The 25,680-nt window shown below is 38.1% G+C and overlaps 1 protein-coding gene across 4 annotated transcripts in view; it reads right to left on the bottom strand.

Moving 5' to 3' along the window:
- DROSHA (drosha ribonuclease III) overlaps positions 1 to 25,680 on the bottom strand; it is a 150,669-nt gene that overhangs the window by 73,783 nt on the left and 51,206 nt on the right. For 3 of the 4 annotated variants that reach the window (XM_037799023.1, XM_037799025.1, XM_037799024.1), the window contains 4 exons: positions 18,953 to 19,122; positions 12,922 to 13,046; positions 11,198 to 11,297; positions 9,644 to 9,751 (listed from right to left, as the gene is read on the bottom strand). In XM_037799023.1, the coding sequence (XP_037654951.1) occupies positions 9,644 to 9,751; positions 11,198 to 11,297; positions 12,922 to 13,046; positions 18,953 to 19,122 (503 nt within the window). The remainder of the gene's footprint in view (positions 1 to 9,643; positions 9,752 to 11,197; positions 11,298 to 12,921; positions 13,047 to 18,952; positions 19,123 to 25,680) is intronic. The other variant, XM_037799026.1, reaches the window with a different exon arrangement.

Below are 25,680 nucleotides of genomic sequence, written 5' to 3' on the forward strand. Positions count from 1 at the left end.
TAGACTGAGGCCAGACACCAGAGACTCTGAGAGCAGCCAGCCCAGCAGAGAGGAGACGGGCATAGAAGGAAAACAACACGAGAAGCTCCAAAGTAAAAGCAGAGGATTTTTGGAGTTCTGGTGAACACAGAAAGGGGAAGGGCGGAGATCAGGCCTTGAGGCGCATATGCAAATCCCGAAGCAAGGCTGATCTCTCTGCCCTGGGCACCTTTCCTTAATGGCCCTGGTTGCTTTGTCTATTAGCATTTCAATAACCCATTAGATCTCTGAGGAGGGCCGTTTTTTTTTTTTTTTTTTTTTTTTTTTTTAAATCCTTTTTGCTTTTTCTAAAACAATTACTCTAAGAAGCTCAATACAGAAAGCTTCAAAGAATTGAAATTTGGGCACGTCAAGTCAAGAGCAGAACTAAGAGAGCTCTGAGACAAAAGGCAATAATCCAGTGGCTGAGAAAATTCACTAAACAACACAACTTCCCAAGAAAAGGGGGGTGTCCGCTCACAGCCACCATCCTGGTGGACAGGAAACACTCCTGCCCATCGCCAGCCCCATAGCCCAGAGCTGCCCCAGACAACCCAGTGTGACGGAAGTGCTTCAAATAACAGGCACACACCACAAAACTGGGCGTGGACATTAGCCTTCCCTGCAACCTCAGCTGAATGTCCCAGAGCTGGGAAGGGGGAGCAGTGTGAATTAACAGAGCCCCATTCAGCCATCATTTGAGCAGACTGGGAGCCTCCCAACACAGCCCAGCAGCCCAGAACTGCCCTGGGGGGACGGCACTCACCTGTGACATAGCACAGTCATCCCTCAACAGAGGACCCGGGGTGCACAGCCTGGAAGAGGGGCCCACTTGCAAGTCTCAGGAGCCATACGCCAATACCAAAGACTTGTGGGTCAGTGGCAGAGACAAACTGTGGCAGGACTGAACTGAAGGATTAGACTATTGCAGTAGCTTTAAAACTCTAGGATCATCAGGGAGATTTGATTGTTAGGGCCACCCCCCCCACCCCGACTGCCCAGAAACACGCCCCACATACAGGGCAGGCAACACCAACTACACACGCAAGCTTGGGACACCAATTGGGCCCCACAAGACTCACTCCCCCACTCACCAAAAAGGCTAAGCAGGGGAGATCTGGCTTGTGGAGAACAGGTGGCTCGTGGACGCCACCTGCTGGTTAGTTAGAGAAAGTGTACTCCACGAAGCTGTAGATCTGATAAATTAGAGATAAGGACTTCAACTGGTCTACAAACCCTAAAAGAACCCTATCAAGGACAGCAAATGCCACGAGGCCAAAAACAACAGAAAATTATAAAGCATATGAAAAAACCAGACGATATGGATAACCCAAGCCCAAGCACCCAAATCAAAAGACCAGAAGAGACACACCTAGAGCAGCTACTCAAAGAACTAAAGATGAACAATGAGACCCTAGTACGGGATATGAAGGAAATCAAGAAGACCCTAGAAGAGCATAAAGAAGACATTGCAAGACTAAATAAAAAAATGGATGATCTTATGGAAATTAAAGAAACTGTTGACCAAATTAAAAAGATTCTGGACACTCATAGTACAAGACTAGAGGAAGTTGAACAACGAATCAGTGACCTGGAAGATGACAGAATGGAAAATGAAAGCATAAAAGAAAGAATGGGGAAAAAAATTGAAAAACTCGAAATGGACCTCAGGGATATGATAGATAATATGAAACGTCCGAATATAAGACTCATTGGTGTCCCAGAAGGGGAAGAAAAGGGTAAAGGTCTAGGAAGAGTATTCAAAGAAATTGTTGGGGAAAACTTCCCAAATCTTCTAAACAACATAAATACACAAATCATAAATGCTCAGCGAACTCCAAATAGAATAAATCCAAATAAACCCACTCCGAGACATATACTGATCACACTGTCAAACATAGAAGAGAAGGAGCAAGTTCTGAAAGCAGCAAGAGAAAAGCAATTCACCACATACAAAGGAAACAGCATAAGACTAAGTAGTGACTACTCAGCAGCCACCATGGAGGCGAGAAGGCAGTGGCACGATATATTTAAAATTCTGAGAGAGAGGAATTTCCAGCCAAGAATACTTTATCCAGCAAAGCTCTCCTTCAAATTTGAGGGAGAGCTTAAATTTTTCACAGACAAAGAAATGCTGAGAGAATTTGCTAACAAGAGACCTGCCCTACTGGAGATACTAAAGGGAGCCCTACAGACAGAGAAACAAAGACAGGACAGAGAGACTTGGAGAAAGGTTCAGTACTAAAGAGATTCGGTATGGGTACAATAAAGGATATTAATAGAGAGAGGGAAAAATATGGCAAACATAATCCAAAGGATAAGATGGCCGATTCAAGAAATGCCTTCACGGTTTTAACGTTGAATGTAAATGGATTAAACTCCCCAATTAAAAGATATAGATTCGCAGAATGGATCAAAAAAAATGAACCATCAATATGTTGCATACAAGAGACTCATCTTAGACACAGGGACACAAAGAAATTGAAAGTGAAAGGATGGAAAAAAATATTTCATGCAAGCTACAGCCAAAAGAAAGCAGGTGTAGCAATATTAATCTCAGATAAAATAGACTTCAAATGCAGGGATGTTTTGAGAGACAAAGAAGGCCACTACATACTAATAAAAGGGGCAATTCAGCAAGAAGAAATAACAATCGTAAATGTCTATGCACCCAATCAAGGTGCCACAAAATACATGAGAGAAACATTGGCAAAACTAAAGGAAGCAATTGATGTTTCCACAATAATTGTGGGAGACTTCAACACATCACTCTCTCCTATAGATAGATCAACCAGACAGAAGACCAATAAGGAAATTGAAAACCTAAACAATCTAATAAATGAATTAGATTTAACAGACATCTACAGGACATTACATCCCAAATCACCAGGATACACATACTTTTCTAGTGCTCACGGAACTTTCTCCAGAATCGATCATATGCTGGGACATAAAACAAGCCTCAATAAATTTAAAAAGATTGAAATTATTCAAAGCACATTCTCTGACCACAATGGAATACAATTAGAAGTCAATAACCATCAGAGACTTAGAAAATTCACAAATACCTGGAGGTTAAACAACACACTCCTAAACAATCAGTGGGTTAAAGAAGAAATAGCAAGAGAAATTGCTAAATATATAGAGACGAATGAAAATGAGAACACAACATACCAAAACCTATGGGATGCAGCAAAAGCAGTGCTAAGGGGGAAATTTATAGCACTAAACGCATATATTAAAAAGGAAGAAAGAGCCAAAATCAAAGAACTAATGGATCAACTGAAGAAGCTAGAAAATGAACAGCAAACCAATCCTAAACCAAGTAGAAGAAAAGAAATAACAAGGATTAAAGCAGAAATAAATGACATAGAGAACAAAAAAAACAATAGAAAGGATAAATATCACCAAAAGTTGGTTCTTTGAGAAGATCAACAAGATTGACAAGCCCCTAGCTAGACTGACAAAATCAAAAAGAGAGAAGACCCATATAAACAAAATAATGAATGAAAAAGGTGACATAACTGCAGATCCTGAAGAAATTAAAAAAATTATAAGAGGATATTATGAACAACTGTATGGCAACAAACTGGATAATGTAGAAGAAATGGACAATTTCCTGGAAACATATGAACAACCTAGACTGACCAGAGAAGAAATAGAAGACCTCAACCAACCCATCACAAGCAAAGAGATCCAATCAGTCATCAAAAATCTTCCCACAAATAAATGCCCAGGGCCAGATGGCTTCACAGGGGAATTCTACCAAACTTTCCAGAAAGAACTGACACCAATCTTACTCAAACTCTTTCAAAACATTGAAAAAAATGGAACACTACCTAACTCATTTTATGAAGCTAACATCAATCTAATACCAAAACCAGGCAAAGATGCTACAAAAAGGAAAACTACCGGCCAATCTCCCTAATGAATATAGATGCAAAAATCCTCAACAAAATACTTGCAGATCGAATCCAAAGACACATTAAAAAAAATCATACACCATGACCAAGTGGGGTTCATTCCAGGCATGCAAGGATGGTTCAACATCAGAAAAACAATCAATGTATTACAACACATTAAAAACTCGAAAGGGAAAAATCAATTGATCATCTCAATAGATGCTGAAAAAGCATTTGACAAAATCCAACATCCCTTTTTGATAAAAACACTTCAAAAGGTAGGAATTGAAGGAAACTTCCTCAACATGATAAAGAGCATATATGAAAAACCCACAGCCAGCATAGTACTCAATGGTGAGAGACTGAAAGCCTTCCCTCTAAGATCAGGAACAAGACAAGGATGCCCGCTGTCACCACTGTTATTCAACATTGTGCTGGAAGTGCTAGCCAGGGCAATCCGGCAAGACAAAGAAATAAAAGGCATCCAAATTGGAAAAGAAGAAGTAAAACTGTCATTGTTTGCAGATGATATGTTCTTATATCTAGAAAACCCTGAGAAATCAACGATACACCTACTAGAGCTAATAAACAAATTTAGCAAAGTAGCAGGATACAAGATTAATGCACATAAGTCAGTAATGTTTCTATATGCTAGAAATGAACAAACTGAAGAGACACTCAAGAAAAAGATACCATTTTCAATAGCAACTAAAAAAATCAAGTACCTAGGAATCAACTTAACCAAAGATGTAAAAGACCTATACAAAGAAAACTACATAACTCTACTAAAAGAAATAGAAGGGGACCTTAAAAGATGGAAAAATATTCCATGTTCATGGATAGGAAGGCTAAATGTCATTAAGATGTCAATTCTACCCAAACTCATCTACAGATTCAATGCAATCCCAATCAAAATTCCAACAACCTACTTTGCAGACTTGGAAAAGCTAGTTATCAAATTTATTTGGAAAGGGAAGATGCCTCGAATTGCTAAAGACACTCTAAAAAAGAAAAACGAAGTGGGAGGACTTACACTCCCTGACTTTGAAGCTTATTATAAAGCCACAGTTGCCAAAACAGCATGGTACTGGCACAAAGATAGACATATAGATCAATGGAATCGAATTGAGAATTCAGAGATAGACCCTCAGATCTATGGCCGACTGATCTTTGATAAGGCCCCCAAAGTCACCGAACTGAGCCATAATGGTCTTTTCAACAAATGGGGCTGGGAGAGTTGGATATCCATATCCAAAAGAATGAAAGAGGACCCCTACCTCACCCCCTACACAAAAATTAACTCAAAATGGACCAAAGATCTCAATATAAAAGAAAGTACCATAAAACTCCTAGAAGATAATGTAGGAAAACATCTTCAAGACCTTGTATTAGGCAGCCACTTCCTAGACTTTACACCCAAAGCACAAGCAACAAAAGAGAAAATAGATAAATGGGAACTCCTCAAGCTTAGAAGTTTCTGCACCTCAAAGGAATTTCTCAAAAAGGTAAAGAGGCAGCCAACTCAATGGGAAAAAATTTTTGGAAACCATGTATCTGACAAAAGACTGATATCTTGCATATACAAAGAAATCCTACAACTCAATGACAATAGTACAGACAGCCCAATTATAAAATGGGCAAAAGATATGAAAAGACAGTTCTCTGAAGAGGAAATACAAATGACTAAGAAACACATGAAAAAATGTTCAGCTTCACTAGCTATTAGAGAGATGCAAATTAAGACCACAATGAGATACCATCTAACACCGGTTAGAATGGCTGCCATTAAACAAACAGGAAACTACAAATGCTGGAGGGGATGTGGAGAAATTGGAACTCTTATTCATTGTTGGTGGGACTGTATAATGGTTCAGCCACTCTGGAAGTCAGTCTGGCAGTTCCTTAGAAAACTAGATATAGAGCTACCATTCGATCCAGCGATTGCACTCCTCGGTATATACCCGGAAGATCGGAAAGCAGTGACACGAACAGATATCTGCACGCCAATGTTCATAGCAGCATTATTCACAATTGCCAAGAGATGGAAACAACCCAAATGTCCTTCAACAGATGAGTGGATAAATAAAATGTGGTATATACACACGATGGAATACTACGCGGCAGTAAGAAGGAACGATCTGGTGAAACATATGACAACATGGATGAACCTTGAAGACATAATGCTGAGCGAAATAAGCCAGGCACAAAAAGAGAAATATTATATGCTACCACTAATGTGAACTTTGAAAAATGTTAAACAAATGGTTTATAATGTAGAATGTAGGGGAACTAGCAGTAGAGAGCAATTAAGGAAGGGGGAACAATAATCCAAGAAGAACAGATAAGCTATTTAACGTTCTGGGGATGCCCAGAAATGACTATGGTCTGTTAATTTCTGATGGTTGTAGTAGGAACAAGTTCACTGAAATGTTGCTATATTATGTAACTTTCTTGGGGTAAAGTAGGAACATGTTGGAAGTTAAGCAGTTATCTTAGGTTAGTTGTCTTTTTCTTACTCCCTTGCTATGGTCTCTTTGAAATGCTCTTTTATTGTATGTTTGTTTTCTTTTTAACTTTTTTTTTCATACAGGTGATTTGAAAAAAGAAGGGAAAGTTAAAAAAAAAAAAAGAAAAAAAAGAAAAAAGACAAACAAGGGAAAAAAAAAAAAAAAAAGATGTAGTGCCCCCTTGAGGAGCCTGTGGAGAATGCAGGGGTATTCGCCTACCCCACCTCCATGGTTGCTAACATGACCACAGACATAGGGGACTGGTGGTTTGATGGGTTGAGCCCTCTACCATAAGTTTTACCCTTGGGAAGACGGTTGCTGCAAAGGAGAGGCTAGGCTTCCCTGTATTTGTGCCTAAGAGTCTCCTCCTGAATGCCTCTTTGTTGCTCAGATGTGGCCCTCTCTCTCTGGCTAAGCCAACTTGAAAGGTGAAATCACTGCCCTCCCCCCTACGTGGGATCAGACACCCAGGGAAGTGAATCTCCCTGGCAACGTGGAATATGACTCCCAGGGAGGAATGTAGACCTGGCACCGTGGGACGGAGAACATCTTCTTGACCAAAAGGGGGATGTGAAAGGAAATGAAATAAGCTTCAGTGGCAGAGAGATTCCAAAAGGAGCCGAGAGGTCACTCTGGTGGGCACTCTTATGCACACTTTAGACAACCCTTTTTAGGTTCTAAAGAATTGGGGTAGCTGGTGGTGGATACCTGAAACTATCAAACTACAACCCAGAACCCATGAATCTCGAAGACAGTTGTATAAAAATGTAGCTTATGAGGGGTGACAATGGGATTGGGAAAGCCATAAGGACCAAACACCACTTTGTCTAGTTTATGGATGGATGTGTAGAAAAGTAGGGGAAGGAAACAAACAGACAAAGGTACCCAGTGTTCTTTTTTACTTCAATTGCTCTTTTTCACTCTAATTATTATTCTTGTTATTTTTGTGTGTGTGCTAATGAAGGTGTCAGGGATTGATTTAGGTGATGAATGTACAACTATGTAATGGTACTGTAAACAATCGAAAGTACAATTTGTTTTGTATGACTGCGTGGTATGTGAATATATCTCAATAAAATGATGATTAAAAAAAAAAAAAAAAAAAAGACTTTCCTTACAAGGATCAGAACATGGAAGCAGTCTTTTAAACAGATGGCAGTTCTCTTTGGAAGAGTAAAGAACTATTATTGGATTATGAAGTGTTCACTTGCAGTAAAATCCTGGATCTGCTTGCTTTCACCAGTCAAGAGAACTGATTATTTTTCCCTCCAGCCTTGAAACAGAATGTAGAATATAACAGAGAGAGAGAGAGAAGATAACCTAGCCCTCAAACTGCTTATAATCTAGCTGAGGAGCCAGAGTAAGACATCTGTGAAAGAGCTGAAGAACAAAACAACCAGGGAAGGAAAATACTCTGTGCATGTGCTGTAGAAGTCATAACTATGCATTATGGTCCAAACCCCCGAAATGGAACAGTTTCAAACAGAGAAAGGGGTGACACCTAAACTGAGTCCTGAAGGACAAACAGGAAGGAGAAAACAATCTTCCAGGCAGAAGAAAGGGCAAATATATGGAAGCCCCAATTTATCTGTTTGAAATACTGAGGTGTCTAGGTTTGGTTTTACAAAAAGAAAGGGGAAAAGTACTCAATGCTTGAAAAAAAAAAAAAAAAAAAATTGGGCTCAATGGAACAAACCTGCCTTAGGGACTGCCACACAGGGTGGGACAGAAACCTAGCAAAAGGGAATACTCCCTCCATGCCCATCACCCACCAGTCAATTGACAGTTATATTTTTTTATGTTTTATATATGAGGATTCCATAAGGGTTTTGTTTGAAAAAAGTGCTTCAAAGTTAACCAAAAACACAAGTTTAAAAACCACCAAACTAGAAGATCTCTACAGTTCTTTCAGGTTATGAATGCCCCTCAATTTCACAATCTCTTAAAAATCAACTCTGCCTTATATCTGAGATCACCACATCTTAAGCAGATTTTCTAACATTCTGCTCACTGTTCTCATGATGTCTACTTTAGGATGATGTTATGCTGAGAAAAACCACTATATAGAAAAATTGGGTGACATGGCTTCAGTTGGCCATGAGAAAGAATCAACAGAAATAAAATATCCACATCTGAAAGTACTTACAGGAAAACATGTTGGTCAATTGCTAAATTAACTGAAGATTTAGTGGATGTAGCTGGCTACCATGGTAGATGATTATTCTCTAACTGTTTAGCAGTATTGAACCAGTAGCAGTTAATCTTAATGCAAAAACATTTAGGTTTTGACGCTGCACAGTGTAAGAACTGTGTTGCAATGTCTTTAATTATAGGATTAAATTCCACTGTTTAATTAAATGTCAACATTGATAACAAAAAAAAAAAGACATTATGAAACAAACATCTAAGAGTTGCCTGAACTTATTACACCACATAATAAGCACTGCTGCTATCAAAACAGATTAACTAGGAGTACTCTTCCAAAAGGCTGAAATGAACATTGCAAACTGCATTATCCAACCCCAGTTCTGTCTACTCATTTCCCTTACTGTAATTCCCATGGAATGCCACCAATACAAATAGAGAAAAAAGAATCAAGTGCAGAGCCAAAGAATAAGCTAGTTTGGGGGATCTATAATCTGGTATAAATCACACCCTTAGGGAAAACAAAAATACTTACTAGTAAGGCAGTTATATTTAGCTAAAATGTTTCTTTATTGAGCTCACCCCAGGAAAAAATATTGTCATTTGGCTCAAACATGAAAGTTATACTAATTCAGTTCAATAATGCCTTCCCTAAAATATAAATTTCAGTCATCAACATGAGAAGTTTGCACACACCGCCTTCAGGAGTCTGCCTGTACAGCTGGTGGATTATCCCTTCTTTACAAACACTTATACACATGCTCCCATACGCAGGTGCATTTGAAGGATAGACTTCTTTTCATCCAAAGTGGAAAGACTAAATTTAGTATTACTAAGTAAACCCTTCCCCCCCACAATTCTCCCACCCCCAAAAAAGCCAAACAAAACAGAACCTAAACTGACAAACAAAAACAAAATTCAAACTACAAAATAATTTGTGGTTGAAATTCCGTTTAGCCTCAAGGTAACATGTTCAATAGAAACTTCTCAGAATTAGGAAAATTTCAGTGCCAGATGCCTTTTAAAGGAAGAGGTATAGAAGCACATCTGTGTTCTTAGAAGTGTCATCACCTGACAGACATCAGAGCGGATGCCAGTTTTCCAGAATCCTTGGCTACTTAGCTCCACTGTTACTTCTCGCCTCATTGTATTCTTCTGTCGTATTTTCTGAAGTGCCTCCTAGAAAAGAACTCATTATAAGTAACCCGATGGTTGTAAAGTAATATCAAGCCAAAAATCAGGCATTAGAAAATAAAGTGGATTCATTCAATATTACCATTACATTCAGATACTCAAACCTCTTCATACCTAATTACTACATTTTATTTGAAATGAAGGCCAGGATGCTCAAAACCTTTGGTATAAGGCAGTCTTTCCTGGTAACTAAATAAGAAAAATCTAAAATACATCTATCATTCTTACATGCTAAAACAAAAAATACCCTTCACTGAGGCAAAATATGGTGTTTGGGATTTGAAATCAGCATGTAATAAATATATTTATATCAAGCCTTATGTTAGGCATTTACATCTGTGAAAGACAATCAGTAAGTTAACCTACCATCCATATAATTCTAAAAATTATCTTCTAATTTACAAATCCCTTACAAAGACTCTTGTAATAAGGGTACATTTTATTTTTAAAAGACAACAATGAAAAACTACTCCTGTGAGACACAATCAGGAATTAACTCTTTCCTTTTATTACCCTTCAAATAATTAAGTATAAAAAAAAACTTTATATTTGTATGCACACAAAATAAAAATCTCCTACAACTTTTAATAATAAGAATTCATAATAATAACAGGAACTACCACCACCACCACAATAACCTCTACCATTTACTGAGTACCAACTACAGGCCAAATATGATACTAGTAGCATTAAAGGGAGCATCTCAGAAGCCCAGAAAGCTGCCTTTTTTCCTTGGGTGCCTTTTAGTCGGCCTCTCTAGCTCTCAGTCTTTTGGAAAGAGGCTGACTGGCTCAAGTCACAGTAAGTGACAACTTTGGAATTCAAACATGTTTCCCCAGCTTCAAAGCCTTGCTCTTTACACTGCCACAGCAGAATAAAACCTTACTGAGACAAAGTATATTTTGATACTGAACGTATTTATTCTTAAAATTAAAACTAAAACATACATGATCCTGGAATATAGCGATAATGTTACCCATTAGTAAAGAAATATGTATTTGGGGATATAAAATCTTACAAAATAAGTGCACCCTACTAAACTGAAAGACATATGGAAAACAATCTATTACGTTAAGATTAAAAAATTTGAGAAGACCCAATGGTGTATTATGTGCAGACTAATGGACAAAAGGTTGATATGGGAAATTATTGAACTTTAAAAAACTTCTATAAAAGTTACATTTGATTCTCTAGTAGTAATCCAACAAGAGACTGGCCTTTTTAAGGGGGAATGGGGGTGGCGGTGGGATGTTCTCTTAAGGCATTAAAAATGAAAAAAAGAAAATCAGTATAAGAATGGGGAAAGGAAAGTATTAATTTTTTCTTAAGTATTTTCCCATCCTAATCTAGAGGTGTAGTGTTAATGCAACAATCTTGAAATAAACCTGAAATAGATCATCATTAATCACTGAGGAATGGTTCAATACCTACCTCCCTCTGTGCCAGCTTCTGTTTGTCTGTTTGTTTGACTTTGGGACTATTTGCTAGGAGATGGCGAAGTTTCACATAACTCTTCCACAGCTTCTGGTACCTAAGAAAAAGGAAAGACATACATCTTAGACAGAGAAGGTAGCTCTGAAGTGCAATAAAATCAGTTGTTTTAATAGGCCTGCTCGATCACAAACTACATTATTTTGAATATCCTTAATGGCATCAAATCTTCAATCTAAAGAAGGACATGATTTGGGGGCTGGGGGCCAGGATGGCCAACAGTCATTAGAATCTTGTGTTAAGTTGATTATTACTGATTTGGGTTGAAAATGAGGTGTGACTAAAATGCATCTGGTGCTCTGGAAAGAATTTCAAAGACACACAAAAATATTTTAACCAATGGAAACATGCACCATTTCCCATTGTTACCTCTTTAAAAGTGACAACTTTTATTTAACTATGTACTTTCTGATATTTGTTCTAAGAAAGACTCCTTACTTAAGAGGGATATTTGTGGATTCTGAATGCCAAAAGTAAAAGTTGGAGAACATTAGAATAGAGACTCTATTTGTATAAATACCCAAGCTACATAGCTGTATCCATTTTTCCACTGGAGAAGGAAAAGACAAATGGAGTATACCAATTTGCATTTACCATGACAAAAATAAGCATATTTGTTGTAGCCAAATATGCGATAACCCCAGATCAATCTAAAGGATACCATTAAACAGTCCTGGGAATGAAGAGAATATGCAGTCTTTATTAACTCACAATTCTACCATCTGAGAGTCCACGAGAGCCTAATCACATTCTACTAACATTTTCCTGACAAAATGGGATTTTCAAAAGATTTTCTGTCATATTCAAACTGCTCCTTTCTTGGCCTTAGCTGGGCCTCCTCTTTTTGATAACAATTTTTTTTTTTTTTAGAGAATGGAGGAAAGAAAGAAGTACTTACACAGTGCCTGGTTCATTGCTTCATACTTTTATCCAAAGGGGGGAAAAAAAGAACAAAACCCTTTAGCCTCTTCTAATATATGTCAGCCAGAATTGTATTTATGAACTGAAAATCTCCCGTGCCCATTATGACTCCTTTTAAAAAAAAAATTAAGTCAGGAAACTTTTTGTCTGTTTAACAAGGTAGGAAATCCAAACACTCCTGAAGAGAACATGGTACTATTTCCATTCCCACATATCCTCATCTTCTCCCAGAAAAACACCAACATGCAAAAAGTAATAATATCAATTCCAAGAGTCGGAAGTCATGGCTTCTCCTTCCAACACAACCCTTGTCTCTGCATGTGATCTTGAACTCTTATTAAGATGCCCAAAAAATAGAGCTCTGCATAAATTTGGCAGTGCTAGGAATCAATACGGTACTACTTTCCCCTAGAGGGTATAGAAAAAATAACTAATAACAATACTTATAATAATGATGACTAAAGGAAAAATTTCTTACAGGTTAAAACATAGAGGAATCGTGTTGACCAAGATTGTAAAGATAACTAATTGAATAATAATTTCCTGCAGTCAAATATGAAGAGAAAATAATTCTTCAGAAGCTACTGAAACTTATTTCATTTGGTAACCTAAATTTGGAAACACAGTTCATTGCAGGTCTTAATTTTTAAAAAGGAAAACATTCACTTAATGGCATTCCTCTGCTAATTCAGCTGTTAGTAGAAGGTGAAATTGGCTTAGACAAACACCGAGAAATATCTTACTGTGGGTCTCCTGCATAACTCAACTGTGCAGGGCGTATCCCAAAGTGGACGATAATCGGAAAAGTAATCACATCAGGGTTGAACTGTTCACGATCCAGCTGATCAATGCGGACAGAGCTTGGTTTCTAGAGAGAGAAATCAAAGCCATTTATTCCCATAAGAAGTCTTTAAATATTGACTTTAACCTAAGTTAGGAAGAAATTAATCAGATTTTTTTCTTGGAAAGCCTGCTCCCCAAAGGGAAAATGTCATTTAAAACCCTTTAATCATACAGGCTATACTATATAAAAACTATAATGTCATCCCTGCAAATGAGTCTGTGCCATTTGGCATAATGAACAATGATTTTGTCCTTTTTTGCAGTCTACACAGAAACCTTTCAAAATTAAACTTTTAAAAGGACACCTAGTCAGACAGAACTTTTCCTTAACCAATTCAAAGGCACAGACGAAATATTCTACATCATGGGGAAGATGCACTGGCTTATTCTGCTTTAATTTCACAATTCAACTTCCACTCAGGATGCACAGACAGATGCCTTTATATAAATATTTTTCCCATTAGTTCTCAGTGTGCCTTGTGTATGCAAGTCTACATCCTGAAATTAGAAACTATGGTAGTATAGAGGACCAATAGTTAAGCTTCTCTTCTTATGTCAGTGGGGGACATTTCTGTATTTTAATGAGCACATGTTTTCTTCTACAAGGCTTATAAAGGAAGAAGTGAATGACTAGTTCTGAAGTTACAAAAATATGAGAGACCATTTGTGAAATACCTTTCGTTATGAAAGCTTAAATTTGTGAAAAGATGGTAAAATTATGGAGAATATGTTTTAGCAACGACCTTGCTTAATGCAACTCTGAGGGCAGTTGTCCCTGATGAGAAACCCAATTCTTACTAGCAGACTGTGGGGTCGCTGGTTCAGCTGCTTTAGAGTCTATCCACACAGGGGTCCATAAACTTCACCCTGCCCCACAGCAGTGCTCAACAATTAAAGTTCACTTGTTGCCTGGCTTGACCAGGACAAAAGGGCTTCCAGGGACATGGGACCTTCAATGGTAAAACTGGGAAAGTTCCCAGCAACCTGGAAAAGATTTTGTCCCATTCAGGCACCTCACAAATCCAACCAGGTAACAAAGAGGATAGATTTGTGTGAATTCATCCACATTACGTAAAAAATAACTCAAGCTAAAGTTTTCAAAAATATATTTAAATGTTATTTAACAATAAAATTTTACTAGTGTCTTGAAAGGTTGGCCTCTGCCTTCAAAATTAGCAATTGAAAAAGATTTTGGTCATAGGTAACCTAATATAAACTTATTTAAATGTCCATCAACAGAAGCAACGAGTTATTTATCTCTAAAAATTGTTTCCATTTTGTGCATCAGAGCAGGAGGATACATTTCTAAAAGAGGAATTACACAATAGATGAGGCTATTGAATTGTTCACGTTTCTGTGATTTTAAACACCATGCTATATAGCAAAAGAAAACACTGGTTTTAAATATGCACAGTATCTTTAAATTTATGGGAGGATGGGAGGATGAAATTAGTTCCAAACTTTGGCCATACACTACAACACCTTTTGTATAAAAATAAAAAATATTTTTCACTAATGACAACAGTATTTCCTAGCACAGACAAGTGCTTAGGGAGGCAATAACTTTTTTAAGTTCTACAGCAATAAATTAATGTGTCTATAATGACCTGAAAAATTTAATAAATTTCTCCATAGTCTTACTTTGGGCAATCTTTCAAAGCAAGTATGTAAAGGATCAAATGTACTATCATGTCTACCTTGTACTACATGTACCATGTACACTTCTCAAGAAGATATAATGAAAGGACTTTTTCATGATACTGAGTTTTCAGGGTTTTCCCCCTCAACTTCAACATGTTCTTAAGCCTGTTACCTAAACCTACCTTTGCTAATTCATTTCCAACTACTTTCCAATATAAACCTTTAATGCTGACTAGTCTGGTTTCCTCATTATCTTCAAAACTGGCCTTATATCTCAAGTATGTACTTTTAATCACATCAGTATTTTATACATTCTCTCAATTCCTTAAAAACCTCCCTGTGGTGCTATCTCCTCCATGAAGCATCTCTGGCAAGCATGGCCCAGGGATCTCTCCTATTTCTGAAACTACAGGCTTTACAGATTAGTCCACTGATTCAACACTTCATCATAGACTCCTCTCAAATTTTATACACCTTGGGTTTTCACCTGGGCAAGCACCGTATATAGTGTATAAGCATCACAAGCACCTGGCTCAATAGTAGTCCTAAACAAACATTAGTTGACTGATAATCATGGTGATGGGTACACATTATCTATATCACTGGCTCAAAACCAAGCAAGCAATGGGGATTTCCTAAACTACAGATTCCTGGGCCCCACTTCCTGGAACATATGGGTTGGGGGTGGGGCACCCACAGTTTTTAAAAAAGCTCTCCAACTGATTCCAGAATTGCAAGAAAACCCAACTATGTCACAGTGGAAGCCTTGGGGTAGAAATGCTCCCAAGGGGTCCCCTACAGAGCATGGGAATCTTCATGTGAACCAACCAAGAGGAAAAGGTTTGTCTCCCACCACCATCACCACCCACCTACCCTCACCCAGCTCTAAAAGTGAGAGAAGAAATGTAAATATATGCAGCTGTTTAAAGAAGAAAAATAATAATCACAGTCTGACTTTCATAGTGCTATTATTTATATATTTCTTTTTAAATTACTTTAATGATTATTTATGTGGCTTAACAGTGTAACAAAATTATACGATTTTCTAATTTCAAAAAAAAATTTATATTTAAACACATTTTTATTAAGCACTTTCACTATCCGGATTTGTTAAAAATAATCAGTATTAGCTGGAATGTTTTATTGGCAAATAGCAACATTTTGTTTATGCAGATGTTACTGTCATGCTACAAAAAGTTGATCTATAGTTTTTATTTTTATGAATCCAGGCTATTAAACAATTTGGCAGCATTTTTAAAACAACAGCTTTGTTTAAATAGGTTACTGTTTCTTTTCATGGAAGTGCTTTAATTCTCCTTTTCAGCAAAAATTTATCCTAATAAGATGCCAACATTTAACTATATTATGAATCAATAACACATTTTAGAGAAAAAATCATTTATCTGATAAAATATATAAACAAGATTTTCTTTATGAGAGAAAATTTAGTTATCTCTCAATTCCTTGCTTTTAATTTTTCTATTTTAAGTTCAAAAAAATTAGCACAATAAGCTAATTTTTCAAACAAAAAATTGAAGAAGCAAACAAAAGCCACAGGAAACATTTGTAGTAATTATGGCAAAGGCTTAATTTAAAAAAAGGACCAATAAAAAAGAACAAATAAAACAAAAGAAAATTAGGCAAAAGATATTAATAGGCAATTATCAAAACAAAATATAAATGGCCCATAAAGATTTAAAATGTAGATTTTCACGAGAAACCAAAATAAATAGAAAACTAAACTAATTAAGATTTTTTTTTCCCTATTTAATTGGCAAAGTTTTGAAACTAGTAAAACTCGCATGAAGAAACAGGTACTCTCATATACTCCAGGGTCAGTCTCATCAAAATCAGTGATGGGTGTGGTCCATTCTAAGGCAAAATTCCTCTCCAAAGGACTTGTCAAACCTAGAAAACAAGGTACTGCTTCTAATATACACAATGCTGGGACAGGCATAGGATAGATATTCCCATTCTAGAAGGAAGACACTGGAAGAAAAACAGGAGTCACAGGTCCCAAACAAGTCCAAAATCCAGCAAGGCAAACTCCATTAGATTTCAAGGTCTGAGAGTCATCTGTGGATTGTTTTATTCTCCAGGCCTGATAAAGCACCAGCTCCACCCCTTCCAAGTGTTTATGCAGGAGCCATGCTCTCCCTGAACACTGGGGTGTAGATCCCACCCTCTCCCCAAGCATTGGTTTGGCAGTCAGGCGCTGCACAAATCCATGGACTCAAGTTCTACCATCTCTGAGCACTGGGGTTATGGTGCTCTCCCTGAACAACAGACACAAGGCCCACCCCAGCCCCCAATCTACAATCCAAGTGCAGGTACAGATGGCCTGCCCCTTCCAAGTGCAGCAGCAGACGGCAGACCTGTTCTTTTCACTCAAGTGGGTGGCCCATTCTCTTGGCCCAAGGAGATGTCTTTGACACAGACCTCAGCTTCTATGGTTCTGCCCTTAAAGTCATTCTTCCTTCAATTTGTCCCATATCTGTCCCTTTCAGGCATTCCTTCTGTTCATACATATTTTGCAAAAACCTTGTTGGCTTTGTGTGGAGTTCCAGTGTATCCAAACCATCAGGCAACAGAACTTTTCACAAACCCTTTCTGGATAACTACATTTCCAATCTGACTTCCACTGAAATGGCTGACTGGATCCATGCTCAGCCACACCCTCTTTAGTAAAGGGTTGCTCAATTAAACCCTCACATGGAATCCCATCCTCTGGCGACATACTTTCTGAAAGCTCAGGGAGGTCCATGATAGAAATACTTCTGCCTTACTCTCACAGCACACTACCTGGATAGGAAGAGAATTTTCAAAATTATCAATCGCTAGTTCTCTTATACTTAAAGGGTTTAATTCTCAGCATATCCCTTTCCTCTCACATTTTACTATAAGCTTCAAGGAGAAAGCAGGCTGTACCTTCCATACATTGTTTGGAAATCTTGGCTAAATATCCAAGTCCATCACTTTCAAATCTGCCTTCTATCCAACATCAGAACTCAATTACACCAAATTCTCTCCCACTTTATAACAAGGATCATCTTCCTCCCAACTTCCGATAACACATTCATCATTTCATTCTAAAGCCTCACCAAAGGTACCTTTAATGTCCACATTTCTACTGACAGTCTCTTCAAAGCAATCTAGACTTTTTCTGTCAAGCACCTCACAATTCTTCTAGCCTCTACCCATTACCAAGTTCCAAAGTGGTTTCCACATTATTAGATACTTGTCATAGCAACAGCCTAGTTTCTGGTACTAATAACTATATTAGTTTCTTAGCCGCTAAAATAAATATCATATAATGGGTTGGCATAACAACAGAAATTTATTGGCTCACAGTTTCAGAGGCTAGAAGGCTGGCTCAAGGGTTTGGTTATCTTGTGGCTGGCCAGCAATCTTTGGGGTTGCTTGGCTTTTCTGTCACATGGCAATGCACATGGTGGCATCTCCTCCCTTCTCTTCTGAGTTCCATTGTCTTCCAGCTTCTTGCTTCTCCTGTGGCTTCTCTTTCTCCATGTCCAATTTCCTTTGCTTTATAAGGACTTCAACCATACTGGATTAAGATCTGCCCTCATTCAGACTGGACACACCTTAACTAATAACATCTTCAGAAGTCCTATTTACAAGTGAGTTCACATCCACAGGACCAGAGGTTGGAACCTGAACATGCCTTTTGTGGGGGACGTGATCCAATCCCCTATAGTGCCCAAAAAGTAACACATGCCTTTTTTATTACACTCCCAAAGAAATTCAAGATTAGGGAAAAACAACCATTTTGTTGCTGTTGTTACTGGAGGAGGACAAGAGAAAGAGAAAACGCTTGAATATTAATATTTAATAAGATGCCAGTTGTTTAAGAACAATATAAAATATATCTATTTTAAAAAGACTAGAAAAGCAAAAGGAGCAATCTCTGGAGAATGGAATTATGGATAATTTTTAACATCTTCTTTGAGCCACTTTTCTATTTTCCCCATTTTCTATAATGATGATATATTACTTTTATATTTGGGAAAAAAAATAAGATTTGAACATATATAAACACTTCAAAATTCTCCATAATGGGTAGAATAAATTTACTAATTAGGTGAATTTACTATTAAATATGCCTAAATTGTGGTATTTTTCTTATTTACTAAATAAAGGAAAAATTACTCTTAGGATAAGAAGCTATAAGTACTTAAGACTTTGGAAATGTGTTGTTCACGTTTTTGTGAAACATTCAAACCTGGAGAGGATGGTGGTTCCATCTCTGAGTATGGAGACACCAGAACATACCGTTCCAGGGTTGGTAACAATCATGCCTTTGCATTCTTCTGCATATTTCTGCCACTCCAGTTCTTCCCACTGAAGCATATTGGCAATCTCCTCCTCAGGCACCAGGGCTTTGCTACACCGTAATAAATAGAGCAGAATCTGGTGCATGGACAGCACTTCCTTTCCTCCATCTTGGGTGGGAGTAAAGAGATAAAGGGAAAAACAAGCCTACTCAATTAACAGGAAATCATCAGCAGAATAAGGAAAAACAAATAGAAAAAAAGGAACATTTATAAAAAGGTAATTTAAATTTTACATGGTTTAACCAGGTGGCAAATAGTATGAAAGTCATTCGCTTCATTGATAAAACAGTGCTCATAAACCATTTCATTTACTAAAATGGCAACAACAACATTATAAATGATAAAAGGCTCCATTTGTGAGGTGTGAATATTGGGAAAAAAATGTTTACCTAAATAAATTTAAAACCACCTAGCATAAAGAACCACAGTTAATTATATACTGAACCATGTTATGTCTTAAATATTTTATCATTCTTTAAGTATAACAGATGAAAGCTCTTTAGAAGTGATATTACAGTCTTAAGGAAATTCTAAGCTTTTATGAGATATTTATGGATATTTTCAATAAGCTATTGTTGTATTGTGGTCTAATTTTTTGATGCTAATGTACTGCACCTGCCGTGATGAATAGAGCTGACGTGCCTGTGTTAAAATCATGGAAGATCATTATGGAATTCAGCACACAGACAAAACACCAAGTATTCTGAACCTTACAGAAGCACACATCACTAAACACAGGGAATAAAAACAACAAAGGGCACAATTATAGTACCTTGGAAAAAGCCAACTGATCTAATACTTGATAAGTCAAAGACATTCATTTAATGTGGGCATTAATATAGGTTAACAGGCCTCTGGGCTTAGCTTCTTGACCAACATTTACAACCACCCTATATCCCTTTTCTTTCCCTACTCCCACCCAAAGAAAGGACAAGACCCTGAAGTTTTAGAGGACAATTACTACCCTTCCAAGGGTCATGAGCTTTGTAAGGAACAGTAGCATAGGGCCAAACACTTCATGAAGAGACAGGCAACCAAGAGCACAAGATGGCAGGAATGGGCTGGCACAGATGAGAGCGCCCACTCCGAGACAGAGGAGTTAATGGCATCTAGGAGTTTACGGTCCTAGAAAATAGAAGAGGATAGAAGACTTTAATATGAGTTGCTACAGGCTGAGAATACAGACAGGCCTAGAAAACTGAAAGAGAAGAGAGTAAAGATCAAGATTTCTTTTTGAGTTGTGTTTCTTTATCTAAGATGCTGCTCTAGACAGGATCGCATCACTGCTACATAGCCACTATACATGTAGGCATGCATTCATTCACTAATCCTAATGTTCATTCATTCATTCATTTATTCAGGAAATAGTTATTGAGAACCTATTTTGTACCAGGCACTATTCTAAGCCCTGGAAACACAGCAGTCATTGAAATAGTCAAAACCTCTGCCTCCTGAAACTTACATTCCAGTGGAGGGAAAGACACTAAAAAGCAATTACATAATACCTCATGAGTATTACATGATACCTCATGAGTCTATATGAGTGTTACGAAGAAGAATCAAAGCAGGTGAGGGACTGGAGATATACTTAAAAGATTTAAAAGAAAACAAGGGGGTCTACTATGGAGATATGTGAGTCAAGAGTGTCTCAAGTAGAAATAGCAAAAGCCCTAAAGTGGGAGTGGGATTGATGTGTTCCAGAAACTGCAAAAACATCAGGGATGGATGGAGTGAAATAAAGACAGTGAGAGAGGCAGCAGGGAAGTTTTACAGAGCATGGTAAGAGCTCTGCATTTTATCCTGCGATGGGAACATGTTTTTCACTATTATGGGCCAGGGACTGGGCATGTCCTATGTCACATTCATGGGGTGCGGGTGGGGGGTGGGGGACAAGCTCTCAGGCCTCAAGAAACACATAGGCTAATAATGATTAATCACAACAGTTCCTAAAGGAATCATCTCAGTAGCATTCTTAAAAGAGTTCTCTTAGTCAAAGACTCTGAACCTCTGAAAATATAATTGTTCAAGGAGAAGTAAATAAACTTAAAAAAACAATCAACCCACATGAGGGCACGTTCTACCTACCAATTCAGATAATTGTTCCTAGTTGTGAAATTTTTTCATGCCTCATTACAAGCCATCTGCCTTAAACCCAAGATGGTACCTTTGATTAACAAATTTCCATGGTTAGGAGCATACTCCTCTGAGTCTGTCTCAAAATAACTTTTAACCTGCACTTTTGCCTCAATCAACAATGTTCCCTCTTTGCTAAGGAGCTTGGCAAATCCATAATACCCCTCCATCAGTCTGAGTCCATGGTAATTCCTGCTTCTGGGGCCTAAGGTAAGCGGATAGACAAAAGAAATTCTAAAGCCAGAATATGTTGACTGTATATTGCATGATATACAGAGAGAAAAGCAGAAACAAAGGAAACCTAGAGAGCATTGAAAAGAATTATCCCACTGACTAAATTCACTAGGAAACAAGAAAGGAAAAAGTAGTATTTGTTTTGTGATCTCTACATTGGATGAGATTATATAAGAGAAATGTGGGCCTATAAAGATAGACTAGCAGCCCAAAATACCACAAGATAGAATAAGTGTTGTTTTGCAATAAGGATTAGAAAATTGACTCAAATGTTATGGGGGGATGGGGAGGGGCAAAATGCAGACATACAAAATAGAGTAAGAATCTTCCCCCACCCCCAAGAAGATACAGCAGGCTGACACCCTGGGGCTTCAGATAAAAAGCAAAATGGACTAGAGGTACTGAATTTAAAGCGAAAAGACTGCAGGAACTATTGGAAGAGATGGATACTTAAGCCCACAAGCCAAAGGTCTCTTAAAGGCTCCAACTCTGGTAAATGATTGGTACAAGCACTGCTGCATTTAAGAGAGGAATACCTACAAGATAAAGAAAGGAGGTCATCAAACACTGATGGGATGAATGCTGACTACCTAGTGTGGGTGTAAAGCTGCTGATGAGGGAGGAGCAAGTTCTACAGCAGCACAGAAACTAAAAAAAAAAAAAAAAAACTAGTAAAAAAATATATACATACTCACATCAGGTACAAAGTTGGTAAGGCTGGAGAAGAAACTGTAAATTCACGCTGAAATCTGCTAAGAATTTTAAATGGCAACTAAAACTTTAAAAGATAACTATTGGTCACTGTGAAAAAGTAGAATCTCAGGACACATAACCTGAGAGGGATTGCAGCTCTGCTCCATGTTTGGTATTGAGGTGATCACGGAGACAGAAGAGGGTACGTAAGATGAGCAAGTCCTGTCAGAGACTGTGGGAGCAAGGGCTGCATCCCTCACACTGCATAAATATTTGTGGAACAACTTTCTAAAGCAGATGAATAACACTTGCTCTCAGACTATCAGGAATTTGCTAACGCTAATAAATTGGCTCTTTAGGTTTGTCTGTCTTGCTACCTGTTTACGCTGAGGATTTATGGCACTATGTCACTGAAGGCTAGGAAATAATTTTTATCTCAGCTAGGATAAGTAGTACATGATATAAATGAGAAATCAGAGTGGGTAAGCTAAGGTTAGCAGGAATTCTGTCAGCACTGGGACTGGAACTGTGACAACAGCTCATTATTCGGGAAGAACTAGAGTTTGTGTTCCATGGAATGAATCTGGACAGTCATTAATGAACTGACAGTCTTTATAAACTGTTTCTTAGAGACCCAAGTCTCTCAGTTTATATAGCTTGATAATTTATATGGTGGGAGGGCATTTGTTAGGGGATCTGTGTTAAGTATATGACTGGTTAAAGGAGTATTTTACAACTGTAAAATAATTATTTAATTTTAAGAAATATAAAAATCTCTCTGAACTCATCAAAATGGCTAAATTGGGGGGGGGGGACAGAAAAATGCCAAGTGTTGGTAAGAATGTGGAATAACTTGAACTCTCATATACCACGGGAGGGAGAGTAAATTGGTTACTCACAAGTTCCATTCCCAGGTATATATACGCAATAAAAAAAGCATACATATGTTCATACATATCAGTCTTTGCTGAACATATGTATTCTATTTGAAAAAGAAAAAACTGAAAATACCCAAATACTCATTAACAGTAGAAAGGTTAAACATGTTTTGATTTATTCATACAATATAATACTGTACAGCAATGAGAATGAACCAACTACAGTCAATCGCAACAGGTGTCTCAAAACAATTATTAAAAAAAATGAGAGAAACACGGGCATATTATCTAATTCTAGTTATAAAAGTTCAAAAATAGGAAAAACTAATACACGATTTCTCAAGAAACACAGGTACCCTGAGGGGCTGCAGAGTGACGGGAAGAGTGATCAAGGCAGGGGCGGGTTTCAGGGGTGATGGTAATCCTGATCTGGGTACTGAGAACATGGCCATAGTTACTTTTTGAAAATTCACTGAGATGTATACTTACAATTTATGTATTTTTAAGTATTTATGCTATACTTCAATCAAAGGTTTACTTTAAAAAAAGGAGGGACAATACCAAGGTATGTCTGAAAACCACATTCAATCTCATTAGTAACCAAATAAATGAGTATTTAAATGAGGCGCTATTTGACCGATTTATTAAAGTCAGCAAACTATTTACTGAGGCTCTGCTTATGCACCAAGTAGTATGGGAGCAACTGGTGATACAAGACAGACACTGTTAACTCTTCAGCCTCTTGATGCTCACAGTTGAAAACTTAAAAAAGGAAGGAAGGACCCAAAATGTTGAGAAAAACAATAATGCATTTCTCATGGTGGCATAAACGGATGCAACTCTTTGACAAGAAATTTGGCATAGATTGTGGCCTTTAAGAATATCCATCTTTTCAATTAATTATTAAAAACTAGGACGCATGGACAAGGGAAGATGGCAGCATAGAGAGGAGTAGAAGCTAGTTAGTCCCCATGGAACAACTAATAAACAATCTGGAATAACTGCAGAGGGAAAAACATGACTATCCACTCATCATACACCAACCTGAATTGGGAGAAATGCCCGAGATCACAGCATTAAATCTGTAAGTAAAAACTGCGGATTCAAGCCGGGAGCCCCCTCCCCCCACAGCCCAAACTGCAAAGCCTCATGGTGCTAGAGAGCAGCACTCTCCCAGCAGGCGAATGTAGCTCAGCTGAGCTTTAACTGGGGTTTTAATTAACAAACATGGACTTCTCAATACAAGCTACAAATCCTCAACAAGTAGACAGAGGCTTTTGGTGACGACTGACCTTGGAGAGCCGGAGGATCTCTCTAGGAGGAAGGGGAAGCCCAGAGGACCCGGTGCTATCTCTGGCCAACAGGTGAAACCGAGGGGGGGCTGCAGACCAGGGGCTTTCTGTCTCTTTGTCAGCTCAGTGGAGAAAGCCTCAGCATTTTCAGTTCCCAGCACTCTGACCCAGACAAGGGGGGAGACAGCAGAGTCAGAGAGGCTATTCAAATGCTAATGACCTCTCCCTAGGGGGTGTATCTTCCCGAAGAGGAAGAAGGTGGTGCAAAGGTCTATCACCTGCCTTCCATTTCGAACCAGACCCCAGAGGCTTGGGGAAAACAGCCACAGGCCACACCTCCTTACACCAGTCTGGAGCTACAGGCTGACAGGTGCCACCTGCTGGGCAGAAAAGCACAGTGACTTGAGGCCTCACAGTGTGTATCAGTTGTCTAAGACAACCTCAGGGAAACCGGATACTATTTCCTTCTTCTAGACCTGAGCCCATTCTGGTCCGGGAAAACCTCATTGAAGTAACCAAAGAAACCAGATGCCTAGACAGCAGAAAACTACCCTACATTAAGAAAAATGAAGTTATGGCCCAGGCAAAGGAACAAACTTACACTTCAACTGAGATACGGGAATTGAAACAACTAATGCTAAATCAACTCAAAAAGTTTAGGGAAGATATGGCAAAAGAGATGAAGTGTATAATAAAAACACTGGGCATACATAAAGTAGAAATCAAAAGTTCGAAAAACCAACTGGTAGAATCTATGGAAATGAAAGGCACAACACAAGAGATGAAAGATACAATGGAAACATACAACAGCAGATCTCAAGAGGCAGAAGAAAACATTCGGAAACTGGAGAACAAGGCACCTGAAAGCCTACACACAAAAGAATAGATAGAGAAAAGAATGGAAAAATATGAGCAATGTCTCCAGGAATTGAATGACAACACAAAACACAGGAATGTACATGTCATGTATGTCCCAGAAGGCGAAGAGAAGGGAAAAGGGGCAGAAGCAATAATAGAGGAAATAATCAATGAAAATTTCCCATCTCTTATGAAAGACATAAAATTGCAACTCCAAGAATCGCAGCGTACCCCAAACAGAATAGATCTGAATAGGCCTATGCCAAGACATTTAATAATCAGATCATCAAACATCAAAGATAAAGAGAGAATCCTGAAAGCAACAAAAGAAAAGCAATCCATCACATACAAAGGAAGCTTGATGAGACTATGTATGGATTTCTCAACAGAAACCATGGAGGTGGGGTGATATATTTAAGATATTTAAAGAGAAAAACCACCAACCAAGAATCCCATATCTGGCAAAACTGTTCTTCAAATATGAGGGAGAGCTTAAATTATTCTCTGACAGAGAGACAATGACAGAGTTTGTGAACAAGATACCTGCTCTACAGGAAATACTAAAGGAAGCACTGCAG

This window comes from Choloepus didactylus, chromosome 11 (assembly GCF_015220235.1).
Source record: "Choloepus didactylus isolate mChoDid1 chromosome 11, mChoDid1.pri, whole genome shotgun sequence".
Taxonomy (NCBI): Eukaryota; Metazoa; Chordata; class Mammalia; order Pilosa; family Megalonychidae; genus Choloepus; species Choloepus didactylus.